Below are 13,576 nucleotides of genomic sequence, written 5' to 3' on the forward strand. Positions count from 1 at the left end.
GAGAGTCTGGTCTTAATTTGATTCTGGCTGCACGTTGCTGTCTTACACATAGAGCATATGCAACAATACGTATGCTGCTCAAAACGTGGCAAGAAAGATCGAGCATTGTACATCCAATTGACCTATTTCTCTCGATGGCTGAGCCTAGTATCCTACTACCGCTTCTTTACTTTCGGGAACTGAACATAGAAGGTGAGAGCCATGGCCCATAAAAATGACAGCCCCTGCTTGTGCGAAAATCAATTTCACCCCCTGACCATAGCAGTTTGCTTCCTTAATACGCAGAGAGCAGCATAGTATGACGTTGATAGGGAAGTAGGCTACAGGTTCGATGCATCCTAACTTGTGTTGAGAGGGATCCACTCCCGGCACGGTTGCTCTGAAGGCCCAGAACACAAACGCAAAGCAACCAGGGTGCCTCACCATAGATTTTCATGGAAATATGAAACATATTGAATTGACATGTTGCCTACTACTGCCACTTTAAGAAACGTGACCGTACTAGGCATTTGCAAATAATATTATAATTATTTTTTTGGCATGAAGGACAGATTTCCACGAGAATCAATATACACGTGTGTGCGTGCATGTGTATATGCGTGTTTATGTGAGTGCTCCGTGGCCTACTGCATCGAAACTCGCATTGATGCAACGCCTGCTGCACCGTGGGTAATTCATTTATCAACCAAATGATCCACGCCTTGCGATTCTGAAATCAAACATGTAAAGTGTGTGTGTGTGTGTGTGTGTGTGTGTGTGTGTGTGTGTGTGTGTGTGTGTGTCTGTGTGTCTGTCAATGGCATCATGAAGCCTATTCATACCTCTAGCCTAAATGTTTATATATTCGAATATTGCAGCAGAGGTGCCCCATGGGCACCCTTAACCATCTGTTACTCACTCTCAAACATTAAATCACTATTCCACATGTAGCTAGACATATTGACAGGGGAAGAACGTATGGCCAGTTGCAGCTACAGTCATAATCATTATATATTCTTTGCCAGGTTCGACTTCACTGGCAAGATTAAAGAATAAACTTACCGCAGTTTTCACACAATATCTTCCCAACATCTTTTTTGAGGTTCTTCCCACTAGTATCTAGGGGAGCATACGATGCCTTGAAAACCAAGGGATCCTCGGTTGGGTCCATGAAAAAAATGTACTTGTGATTCTTTATCACTGTGGTGCACGGAGCCTCCGATCCGAATTCCCCCACCGTGACGAGCTGCTCCCGTCCTAGACCCCCGCTGTTCCGCGGCCACACGTCCAGCACTTTGACAATCACACCGTACGGCTCCGCTGAGACGTTCAGAGGCGCGGACTGCACCTTGCCCTCGATCACCACAGCGGATTTGTAAGCCTGGTCCTGCAGGGAATTCAAACTCGGGGAGTAGCAGGCGAAGGAGACCCCGATGACCAGCATGGATAAATGTACTGAATCAAGCCTCATGCCGCCTGCTTTGGCTCGGTGGTGGCTGATCGCGTTGCGGCAGGGCTCTCTGGGCTGCGGGGCGATGGCGGTGGAGCTGGGTGGAAGGAAGAGACAGCAAATAGGCTCCAGTAGCACGGCGGCGCGGCAGACCTTGCGTAAGTGTCCATGCCATCGGGATCCGCTGTTTTTTCCAATAATTTTGCAATGTGGAAATACCAGCTAGGAACCGGAAACCGCGTAATGAGGCTGGGTTTAAAATCCCATCACTGCATTCTACTAAAAACACATTCTAAAATGCAAGGGATTCATGGATTCTCCCCATCAGAAGATGCTCCTATGCTGCCATAGTAGCCTATCCGCAAGACGACGCCAGTCTATCTTTGCCCAAAAATTGCAGTGGTCGGGTGGGCGCCGTGCTCAGCACTGATGGTTTTCTTTATCATTCGCCGCAGAGAAAATACGCCAAATGCTGCAGTGAACAATTCGTTTTATAGTCCACTTGCAAAAAAATGCATACGATTCATGCCCCTAACGAAACAGTGTTTTGTTCCACGGGTAATAAACCGCCTTTTCCCACTGCCCTGTCTCTCTCCGCCTCCCCCACTTACCAGAGACGGAGAGAAATATGTCGATTGCGAAGGGCTCCACCACAAAAAGGATATTTAAGATTGGAGCGCTATGATATAGCCTACCCCGACACCAAAGCTCGGTCACCACACTCCCCCAAACGCCGACAAAATGACAATCACTTCATGCTCTTACCCATCACCAAACGGTTTCACGTTCAAATTTAATAATGAAATAAAACAGAAAAATGCATCACGCGTCCCGTTTTCAAATTGCGTATTACAGTGGGCATAGGCCTATCCCTCAGAGAGAAAAAAAATATATATATAAAAGATCGCTTGAAAAAGCAGCTGCAGTCAGTTCAGCAGATAGAAAGGGGTTTCGTCTGCGATGACTAACGCAGTGAAAGCGCGATTCAAAGCCTCAGATTCTTTAACATACTGTTTTGAATGAGTTTTGCGTCTCATTCCATTATGAAGTCATGCCCTTGTCTTCGGGCCACATTCGTCGTTCTGCCTCTGAAAAGAAAACAGATGCTGAGGCGCTGCATCAAAGCCATACAACTAAAAACAGCTGCGAACGGGCTTTAAAGACAGGAGAACACACAGCTATCTGCCATGCATGGACAGACACTGGGTGCATATTCAAATATTGTTGTGTGGGTTGTCAATGAGACATGCGTAATGGCATGGAGAGAAAATATGAAATGGGAATTGATTATATATAGCCTACACATTCAGATGAGACATAATGTTCGTCTCGTTTGAAGTGAATATGTCAACTAAGTTAAAGGTCAATATTATGTTGGGCTTCATTTGAATGCGGAGAAAACCACTGGACATGAAGCTGAATGCTTTCACGAAGGGCGACATCTGTTGACCAACAAATGTTCCCCAGAGCAGGTGAGCAACGTGAGGTCATATTCTGAAATGCTCGCCTCGAATGTGACCATTGTTTTAGCATCATACTCAATAAAGACAGAAAAAAACCAGACAGACGGATATTAGCAACACAGCCTAAAACATGCAGGAGGTTGACTAAAAACATCGAAGGAAAACTTCTGGTTCAACCACACACTGGTTGAATCAACGTTGTTTCCATGTCATTTCAATGAAATTACGTTGAACCAACGTGGAATAGACGTTGAAATTATGTCTGTGCCCAGTGGGCAAGTCTGTCTTTCATATCGCCCCATTCATCCTTCAGAAACTCTCATACACACCATTGACAAAGTTTGACACAGGTTCTACAACAAATAGGCCAACGAACGAAAGGGCTAGATGAGCATCAGAAATGGCCCATGAGTATCACATGGAATGCACGAGATAGGAGAGCAGGGTGGCGCTGTCCATGGTGCTGAAACCGCACCCGGTCCAACTGGAGATGCAATTTACCTGCACTTTCACGAGGCTCTTAGAAGTGGTCTCTTCAGTTGTTGTCTTATATATTTAATATACCAATTAAAATACATTTCCCTTGCCATTTAAATGTAACCACCACCCAGAATAGACTTACATTAAACCGCCCGTGTAGGCTAATTAACTTTGTCATATGACACATCTAGGAAAATGTGATACTTGCCCCCCACACAAAATAATATAAGGAGTATGTCTCTGACTTTCAGGATAAACAGGTAGGTTTTATCTTACGATCAACTAAAGAGAACCTACAACCTCACCCCAACTTACATTGTTAGGCCTACGTGATTGGGATATGCGCAGGGAAACGATACCATCCTTTATTTTACCCCAGAAGAGCAAATTACACATCTAGGCCTACAAGGTTTTCAATTCATACAAATGTGTTCAATTAATTAAAAAGGTGTGTTCAATGAATTACGATGTATATTGTTTCCGATTAAACTGACCTAAGGACTAAATGCCTTTTGAAGTGGAGGGATCGATTTGGTATAAGAAGCAACACCAGCTTGTGGTTCTCTTCAGACATGTGTCGAGAAAGTATTAGCGGGTTTGAGAAATCTTAAACTGCAATTTCTAAAGATAAACAGTGCGAGGCGCACGCCTCTTGCAGTTCACCCAGTAACTGAGCGTGCTGACATCATAGGACAAAGCGTGCGGCGTTAAACTTGTAGGCTACGTGCGTCCCTCTCCATGCCACGACTCGCTGTTTCTTTCCATCTTGTGAAGCGGCGAATCCGTGAGGCAGCACCACTGTATAGTGTTGACAGTAGGACTACAAGGAGTTATTCACCTTTTAATTGTTCGTGTCTGTCTGCTACGAGACTACGCCGAAGCTGTTCAGGCGCTCTGCCTGCAGACTAAGCGGGGTAAGATATGCCTGTCCTTGTTGCACGTTAATAGGTCTGTGACGATGGGAAGAGGACGACGGGTTTATTTACATGTCATTGGGTTCATTACTGCAATCCTCTCACTTAATCGGTGCCCTCGGTTTGCAAGCGATTTCCCTCAACAGTGGACATTCGGCAGCCTTATTAACATGATGGACGAGGTTTCCGATAATATCGAAAGTGTTGCCAATCAAGCCATGTTGACAACCGGCACTGCAGTGAATCGACAGCAGCGTATCAGACATGTCTGCAGAAGCCTATGGAGACCTGACAACTTACATAGCGCACCTCGGGTTTGAGTCATACATTCTTAGAAAAGAAGGTGATATCTAGCACCTAAAATGGTTCTTCGGCTGTACCCAAAGGAGAACCCTTTTGTTTTGAACTCAATCACTTTTTGACAGCACCCCTTTTGATTTGAACAAACCCTTTCCATACACTGTAGAAGGGCTCAGAAAGTTACCCGAATGCCAAAACATTCAAGAGATAAAGGTGCTCAAAGTTGACCCCAACCATACCATCCCATCCCAATGGGCACAGACGTCAATTCAACGTAATTTCATTGAAATGGCGTGTAAACAACGTTGATCCCCACCTTGAGTGTGCCCAGTGGGAAGAGGCATCCATGTCTTCATCACTGGAAAATATAAATAGTTGAGATGTATATAATTTAAAAGCTTACAAACAGGGTTGTCATATAACTTTATTATTTCGAGGAAAAAAGTAATAGAAAATGTGGCATTTTATTTGACCTTTCATGTCAATTTGACCCATCTAAGAACTCGTAAATATTCGCATATGTTGTAGCTTAGAGCCTATTTTACACAATTCTGAGGTTTTGTGTTGTGCCCGCCACCGTTTAAGGGTGGGTGTCATGTTTTGGCTGGTAAATGAATTAAAATTGGGATAACATTGAACTGTCAACTTTCAAATGGTACCACGAAGATGGTTGACGGTCCACACATCAGAGAATGTTGACCTGAATGGGAATATCTGTTTTAAATGATACCGTCAGTCCTCCATGGGAAACCTATTCAAATAATATAAATATAGATAATAAATGGTAATGTCTATTCTATGTTGACATTCAACGTGGGTGGACCAGCGGCCAATATTTATGGTAGTAATTAGAAGTAAACATTTCAACACAATTTACATCTTAATAGTGTAACCTACAAGCTAAATTGCAGTGGTCTGAAGAGAGAGAATTCATAGAATGGACCTATTTCTATGATTTGAAATGTATTCAAGAGCTTGTTGAGTCCCAACAGATGGCGGGAACACAAAATCCTCAGAGGATGTAAGGTAGGATCTAAGCTAAAAACGTATGTGAATATGAAAAATATCTGCGTTTACACGTTTTTAGATAATTTACTTTAAAAATGTTAAAAATGTACGAATAAAAAATACATCTACAAATTATTACCTATTTTGACAGCACTGTTTGTAAGATTTTAAATGATATCAACACTCAACTGTTTATCTTTTCCAGTGATGAAGATATGGATGTCTCATGGTATGGTGCATGAGATATGCCAAATGGGTCAACTTTGAGCACCTTTATCTCCTGAATGTCAAGACCGTAAGGTCTACAAAGTCACATTCAAACCACTTCTTCGATGGGCAAACATGGAAAGTTGTGTTTGAATCAAAAGGAATGGTGACAAATAAGTGCTTCAATTCAAACCCTTTGAAGAACCATTTTTGGTTCCAAGTAGAACCCTTTTGGTTCCAGGTAGGACCCTTTCCACAGAGGGCTCTACATGGAACCCAAAATGGTTCTACATGGAACCAAAAAGGGTTCTCATATGGGGACAGCCGAATAACCGTTTTGGAACCCTTTCTTTTAAGAGTGTAGCTTAGCTTACAACAAACAGGCTATTTTACCTCCAGAAATGACAATGTTGTCACATGGATTCACAGCCCTGTAGCCTAGTCAGTGTTTTCTGCATCATCCTTTGACTGACATGACACCTTTTTGAAGTGTTTTATGAGATCGCTGGACATGTTCTAGAGCCCTCAAACTCAACTCTGGACCTTGAAGCCAGTTCAACTGCTTTCCCCCCATTGTTCACCTCCTAATCGGGGACTGGTTAAGACCTGGTTCACCATCTGGGTACAATTCACTATCACGTAGAACAGAAAACCAGCATGCTCCGGACCTCGTAGGGTCAGAGTTGAGTACCGCTTGTTCTAGAGTATTCAAACTTTGCTTTTGATCGTGTGTGTTTTGGAATAAGCATCCTGGGCCAAATGAGCCAAAAGATCAAAGAATGTGTATGAACTGATCATTACCATCTCTAATATCGACAAATGATCCAAAACGAACACACAAAATAAAACGTGCATATGCCAGCATATGAAAATGCAAATGTGACTCCAGGGAAGATGGGACAAACTTTTCAAACTGCATTTTAGAGATGTTTTACTTCATGAAACATGCATGTATATCGCCTTCAGTAGTATAATATTTGCTACTGAGTGAGAAAAGGCAGAACATTCCTCTATTTTCAGAGGTGGATCTGTTTCCTGTGATTTTCTGCTTCTTTCACCCATGTGCCCATGAAGATAAGTCATCCTGTTGTGGGGATGGTCAAAAGCATGAATCCAAATAATAACATATCAAGGGACCATTGAACCAATGTTCTTGTCCAATACAGTTCAACATCTTTGGACTCATGAAGAAGACAAGTTAAGAAAAATAATTTTGCCCATGAGAACATTCTTATGACAAGTGGAAGTAGAACACCAACCTAATGTTTCAAGAAGTGTGTGTGTGTGTGTGAGAGAGGAAAAAGCTGCCATGCCAAAGGAGGATGCACAAAATACAAAACTTAGGGGAAAATAAATAAAACCTGAATGTTCTTTAAACTCTTGTTGGCTCAGTACAAAAATCAGCTACACATTTTCATCTTACCTTAGCACAATATAGTCTGATGTGTGAATCCCAAACGAGGCAGTGGGATAACTTAGTCGAAGGATAGAATCACATACAATTTAAAAAATTCTGTGACCAAATTCTCATCAGACCTCTGCACTGATGGACGAGGGAGAGAGAAGCTAGACACGATCATATATCCATGGAATTGTATTGTTGTTATATAACTTGCCTATAGATAGGAGCAGTTCTCTACGAACGTTTTCTGGGTCCTATTAAGTTGCAAATGAGACTGAAGCAATACAACAGTGTTTTTCAGCAACATCATGACCGTTTCCTTTTCGTTCTAAGTTTCCCTTCGGTCCACTTCTTAAAACATTGAACGTATACAATATCACCTTTCACTAAACCTTTGAGTCTTGTTGACACATTTGTAAACAATTGGTAAGCTATGATAACGTTTTCAAACTTGGTGTCTCAGATAGGCCTATCATTTTTTTCCAACAAATGTCCCGTAATATACTCTTACCTTTCTTGAGCAACGGTGACAATTTTCATTTAATAGGGCTATTTTCCACTTTCACAAATAAATGAATAATTACACAAAATCTGTCCAGCAATGTGGATAAAAATAACCAATGTATTTGGGCTGAATGAAGCCAAATGAGAAACACTTTAAAGCAAAGTCTATTCAGGAATAATACTCTTTTCACTGTGATGACACACAAGACCAGCGAAGCAACTGCAATCATTTGTGTTAACTAAACAATTACAAATAGGCTACATTAAGGTGCATCTACCGCTCGTGTCAACGTCACTTTTAAAATGAAAATATTTGTCTCGTTGACAATAGGCCTACAGTGCTCAGACACCCAGGTTTCAATTTTCAAATGAATTGTGTCAGAGTAGGCTACAGGCCTATAGTTCCCACTGGCATTCCGGTATGTATTGTCAAAATGATCATTTCCAGAACGATCAATGTATATCATTCGATGGCCTGCATGTGGGTTAGACTAGAAAATGAAAGTATTGAATCTGTTTATTTCTTGATAGATTTTCGGTAGTTCCATAGGCCTGAAAGAGGGAATAAAGCCAGCGCATAAGACACCATCTTTGCAATTTCCTCCTTCCTCGGGTGAACATCAACATCCTGCATATCAAACGAAGATGCGCGTGGTCATATATTAACGTATTAAATTACATCTGAATAAGAAGGAACTTAACAATCACATTAGCATCTTATATTCGACATATTAGATCAATTGAATTCCTTCCAATTTTTTTTGTCCCATAATAGTTACACTTATTTGTATGCGTGTTCTTCTATGCACGTTTTTTTTTATTGCAACGATAATCGCTATTACTTTAGCATTTTTTGGGGGGGGACAAATACACAGTTTAACACTTCCCTTACACGCTGACAATGGCAATAGCAATTTTTCACCAATGATACATCCATTAAAAAGGAACGTACATTTAAAGTTGAAATACAATAGAAAATAACATTATTCAGCAAACATAATTATGTAGGATTAAACATTTTTATTCGATTACACACGACATATTGTTACTTTTGTTCAAAAAAACATGCTATTCTACATAGGCTAACGATGGACTAGATATAATTGCACATTTTTTAATTCCCAAAAGTTAGAAGACAATTAGCCTGTAAATAGATGCGTTATTTGGATAACATCCGAAAAACACAATTCTGAAGGCTGTTCATTTGGACGGATGGATTTAATTTTACGACGAGGATAATAATAAGCTAATTAATAGGCTATAGGCCTACATATCTAGTTGTTGTCTACCAGTTTAAGTACTTCCATTAAACAAAAAAAAAAATAATGTTGTAATGTCAATTATCATATTTAAATATGTAAATTTGACATGTTAAGTTGAATTAAAATATAAACAAAACGAACGAAGTGATTTGTGCAGTTTGGAGCTCGTGAGATCAGACCTACTATTTTCGTATTCAATCAAGAGAATTGGCTTTAATTTCCCCCCCCCCCAAAAAAAGACATCAGATCAATGTAGACCTAGGCCTAAGGATCTGAGAATCGAGTATGTATCGCAAAAGTGCACAATCATGACATGTAGCCCATATTCTAGTAGGCCTAACAAATACTCTATTTGGTAGACCTGCTCTCTATTTGGTAGGCCTAACGAAAACGAATGGTAACGGTTCTGTAAGTAGACTACATAGACAGGAGTATGAAAGAAAGACTCACCCTATCACCATGACTGCGTGTCTGTCTAGGCTTAAATTGAATCATATCATCCCAAGGTCGAAACAGGAAAGGTTGGTAAGAACAACTGTACATACAAAGGAAAATAAATAAGCCAAACCGAGACACTTAAATCAACAGACCGTTTTATTAAACCTAGCAGCGGTAGGATTTGTGGTCTTTCTTTTAGGCCATTAGCGACCTGTGCCTGTGCAGACAATGTTTTTGTATTTTGTTGCCAAATAGGGGTTTCTCTCACAATACTTGAAATAGAGAAGCGGCAAAGGTTTCCGAATCGAGGCTTTCGGATGGTAACAGTGAAGGTCAATTAGTAGGCCTACATTGGATAGACTAACAAGACGTGAAATATAATTGGTGTGAAACCCAATAGCTAAGTATAATAGATGGTGCAGGGTATTTGCACGCCGCACGGGCAACCCTAACGCATGTAGCCTAATGTAAAATGTTGCCTCGAATGTGAGCCTCTGGATTGAAGCCACCATAAGCTGTCAGCATTCTATGTATGGCTTGTGGGAAGCAGAGTTCTTAGTTTTTATTTCACCCCTTTTGACACCATATTTTCCCATTTCATCATAAAAACATAGCCAGGCATACACACAACACATTCGCAAACATATCAGACAATACCAAACAGTGCCGTAACCTAGTAATAACCCCTTATTAAGGAATAATAGAGCTAAATGTTTTTTTCCATTGGCAAAGGTAAGCCATTTTTACGCATACGGTTTTACGCGGTAATGTTTTACGCAGACGATTCAAGTAAAGTACGACGTTTTACTGCACTTCTGGATTGCACTTCATCCAATTTTATAAGTAAAAATAATAACTTCGATTTCAGTTTTGAAGTGGTAAGCTTGCATTACACAGAATAGCCTGAGCATTTAAACGGGGATGAAAATAGGCTATTCCTGTATTAATGCGCCACGATTGTATTTAGGCCTAAAGGATAATATAGAATTTCCACTTTGAGGCCGTCTAGGTAGATATTCTTCTTGTATTTCCCTCTGTGTAGATCTCGCGAGAGTGGTGGCGTGGCTGGCTGACTGTGGGGTTGCAGTAGACAGAGGGAGAAGGCAGGCAGGCAGCATCATGGCGGACAGAGACAGTGGAAGTGAGCAGGGAGGAGCAGCCACGGGCCCGGGCGTCGGTTCCATGCACCCAGTGACAGGAGGGGCGGGCTCGGCTTCCGGGCTGCAGCACGAGACGCAAGAGCTGGCGTCGAAACGGGTTGACATTCAAAACAAACGTTTCTACCTGGACGTGAAGCAGAACGCAAAAGGCCGCTTCTTGAAGATAGCCGAAGTCGGGGCCGGGGGAAACAAGAGCCGCCTCACTCTCTCCATGTCAGTGGCAGTAGAGTTCCGTGACTACTTAGGGGACTTCATCGAACATTATGCCCAATTAGGTCCTAGCAATCCGGACATCGCACAGGATGAGCCGAGGCGAGCACTTAAAAGCGAATTCTTGGTTCGGGAGAATCGGAAGTACTACATGGATCTGAAAGAGAACCAGAGAGGCCGGTTTCTGAGGATTCGACAGACCGTGAACCGGGGGCCCGGTTTGGGATCCACGCAAGGCCAGACGATTGCTCTTCCTGCCCAGGGACTTATTGAGTTTCGTGACGCTTTGGCTAAACTCATTGACGACTACGGAGTAGATGACGAACCTGCGGAGTTGCCCGAAGGGACCTCCTTGACAGTGGACAACAAACGCTTTTTCTTCGACGTGGGCTCCAATAAGTACGGAGTGTTCATGCGGGTAAGTGAGGTGAAGCCAACATACCGCAACTCTATCACGGTGCCCTACAAAGTGTGGTCCAAGTTTGGGAATACGTTCTGTAAATACGCGGAGGAGATGAAGAAGATCCAAGAGAAACAGCGGGAGAAAAGGGCATGTGAGATGCAACAGCAAGAGGAGACGCATGCTGATGATGCGGACGAGGATTGATATAGCGCAAAAACATGCACACAAAAAAAAGTCATCAAAATAACAAAAAGAGAAATTATAATAAACTTTACTGTAAAAAGAAAGAGATCTAAAGATTTAACTGTAATTGTTTAACTCCAAGGGAGCACCACCCACAAAAAAGAAACCTACACAAACTGACAGTTATGACATGTTGTCACCCATCGCTGGATGTTATCCACTTTTACCCACCATTAATACAGTAAGCGGCTGCTAAACAAAGTAATAACATTATATATGAACCGTGTTTCCTACTTGATGACAGATGATAAAGAACTGAGTGTTTATTTCCCTTATTAACCAATAACTTTTGTACACGTTAAAGCTATTATAAAAAGTGTTTGCAATTTTCAAATGGAATTATTGCCGAGTTATAGAAAGTCCTTTTCATGTGAGCTAATGACTTCAGCACAAATCAGATATTTTAGTTGTTTTTATTTTTTAACCAAAATGTAAAACCCTTTTTTTTTTTTTTTTACCTTTTTAAAGGGTTGTCATTGTGTACTTGCCACCCTATTTACCTTCACCCTGTGAGTAGAGATGTGTTTACACAAATCATACATGTATGAGGGCTAGGCCTGCATAGGAATTTTGTTTCGATGTCATGCAGTCTGAAAAAGGTACAGAGGCAATGTCAATGCAAGGGAAAAGTGGTCACTCTTTTGTGCAATGCATTGCATCAAACTCGGAACACATTGAACTCGACATGAATATCTTCAAAAGGATTATTACTGTTGTAACTTCTATTTGAAATTGAAGTTGTCGTCATGCGGATTGGTACACTATAGACTACCTTTGTGTCTCGTTGTCATGCGGTGTGTTAAAAAAAATATATATATATATTAAAAAAAGGTACTTGTCTTAGATTAAGTGCAGTGACAACATGCAGCAAATGACATGACAAGTGCTCGAGAACAACACATTTGTAATATAGACCACTCAACCCTGCTAGCACCGCCGAATTGGCTTCATGGTCTATTGAGTGCCGAGACGGAAAAAGTAAAGCATGGTTTTGTGATTCTGAAATGTACGTCAATGTCAGCACTTATGGAACAGAGGTTTTCTGTTTGGGGAATTTGTCTCACAAAAGGAACAGAAAATATCAGTCAACCAATAGGATGCCAAGGTGCCAATGAGTGTTATTGCTGCATGTTTACCTGTACAACGCCGAATGTTGGTTTTCCAACATAGTGGCTCAAGGACCTCTCTCCAAGCTGGTTTTCATCCCTGCCAATGCTCAACTCTTTAGCTTGAATGCTGGTATGACTCTGGATATCTCATCGAGTTTTATAAGCCGTGTCAGTTGTTTCCAAAGAAACGGACTATAATCAGACCATGACAAATTGACCTTAGTATTCCGTGAAAAGATCACTTGGCAGATTGAATGGAGTGAAAAGCAGCAGGCCTAACTGTCCTTGAGCCCCCCTGGTTGGAGCTACTGGTATTACTGACACCCAAATGGGTGCGTCCTCTTCAACATATAAACAACTCGGTGCCTTACACACTCCGCATGCTTACATGCTGGCCTGGTGCTTTGGATCATGACTTGGTTTCTTTTGTCCCCCCCATGTATTGACCCCCCCCCCCCCCCCCCATGCCACAGCATAACTTGTGGTGCTAAAGGGTTTAGCAAGAACCCTAAAGTAAAGGGGCAGATTACTAAGCGTTTTCTGCGACCTTCCTCCCCCCGACCTCTCCCGTCCCCAAGCCGCCCAGGTATCGGCCTACATGTAAGCATGGAAGGGGGTGGTCACCTAGAAGACGATGAGGAGGAACCTGCTCTTCACAGGCCCAAGCCCGGTGAGGTGGTCGCGGGGAGCAGTGGCTGATTGGAAACATCACTGTGGACTGGATTCAGAACGCTTGTTGGAGCCCCCCTTTGTGATATTTTCTGTGTGTAGTTCTACGACTTGGGCAGTAATGTGTAATTTGTAAGTTGCTAAAGACCTCAATTACAGGGGAGTAGTAAGCATGTCTTATTTTGTTTTAGTTTTTAGTTTGAACTTTTCAATGTTATTCCACATTATTTGTAATTTTGAATGTTTTTTCTGCTCACAGAGGATATTTTATTTTTTATTTTCAGTGCAACATTTCATTACTGTGTGCAATATCCTATGTGCCAATGGTGGCAATATATGTATATCAATTAAATATATGATTAATATTTGAAAGCA

At 41.7% G+C, this 13,576-nt stretch overlaps 2 protein-coding genes across 3 annotated transcripts in view; one reads left to right on the forward strand and one right to left on the reverse strand.

Moving 5' to 3' along the window:
* nrg2a (neuregulin 2a) overlaps nt 1-1,605 on the reverse strand; it is a 105,321-nt gene extending 103,716 nt beyond the window's left edge. Inside the window, exon 1 of one of the 2 annotated variants that reach the window (XM_029670272.2) lies at nt 1,042-1,605. In XM_029670272.2, the coding sequence (XP_029526132.1) occupies nt 1,042-1,450 (409 nt within the window). In that variant the 5' untranslated portion in view covers nt 1,451-1,605. The remainder of the gene's footprint in view (nt 1-1,041) is intronic. The other variant, XM_029670273.2, reaches the window with a different exon arrangement.
* Nucleotides 1,606-4,119: 2,514 nt separating this feature from the next.
* Nucleotides 4,120-13,576, forward strand: LOC115135515 (transcriptional activator protein Pur-alpha-like). Its single transcript, XM_029670275.2, has 2 exons — nt 4,120-4,286; nt 10,450-13,576. The coding sequence occupies exon 2, from the start codon at nt 10,527-10,529 to the stop codon at nt 11,382-11,384; it is 858 nt and encodes a 285-aa protein (XP_029526135.1). The 5' UTR covers nt 4,120-4,286; nt 10,450-10,526; the 3' UTR covers nt 11,385-13,576.

Source organism: Oncorhynchus nerka, linkage group LG10 (genome assembly GCF_034236695.1).
Source record: "Oncorhynchus nerka isolate Pitt River linkage group LG10, Oner_Uvic_2.0, whole genome shotgun sequence".
In the NCBI taxonomy this organism is placed as follows: domain Eukaryota; kingdom Metazoa; phylum Chordata; class Actinopteri; order Salmoniformes; family Salmonidae; genus Oncorhynchus; species Oncorhynchus nerka.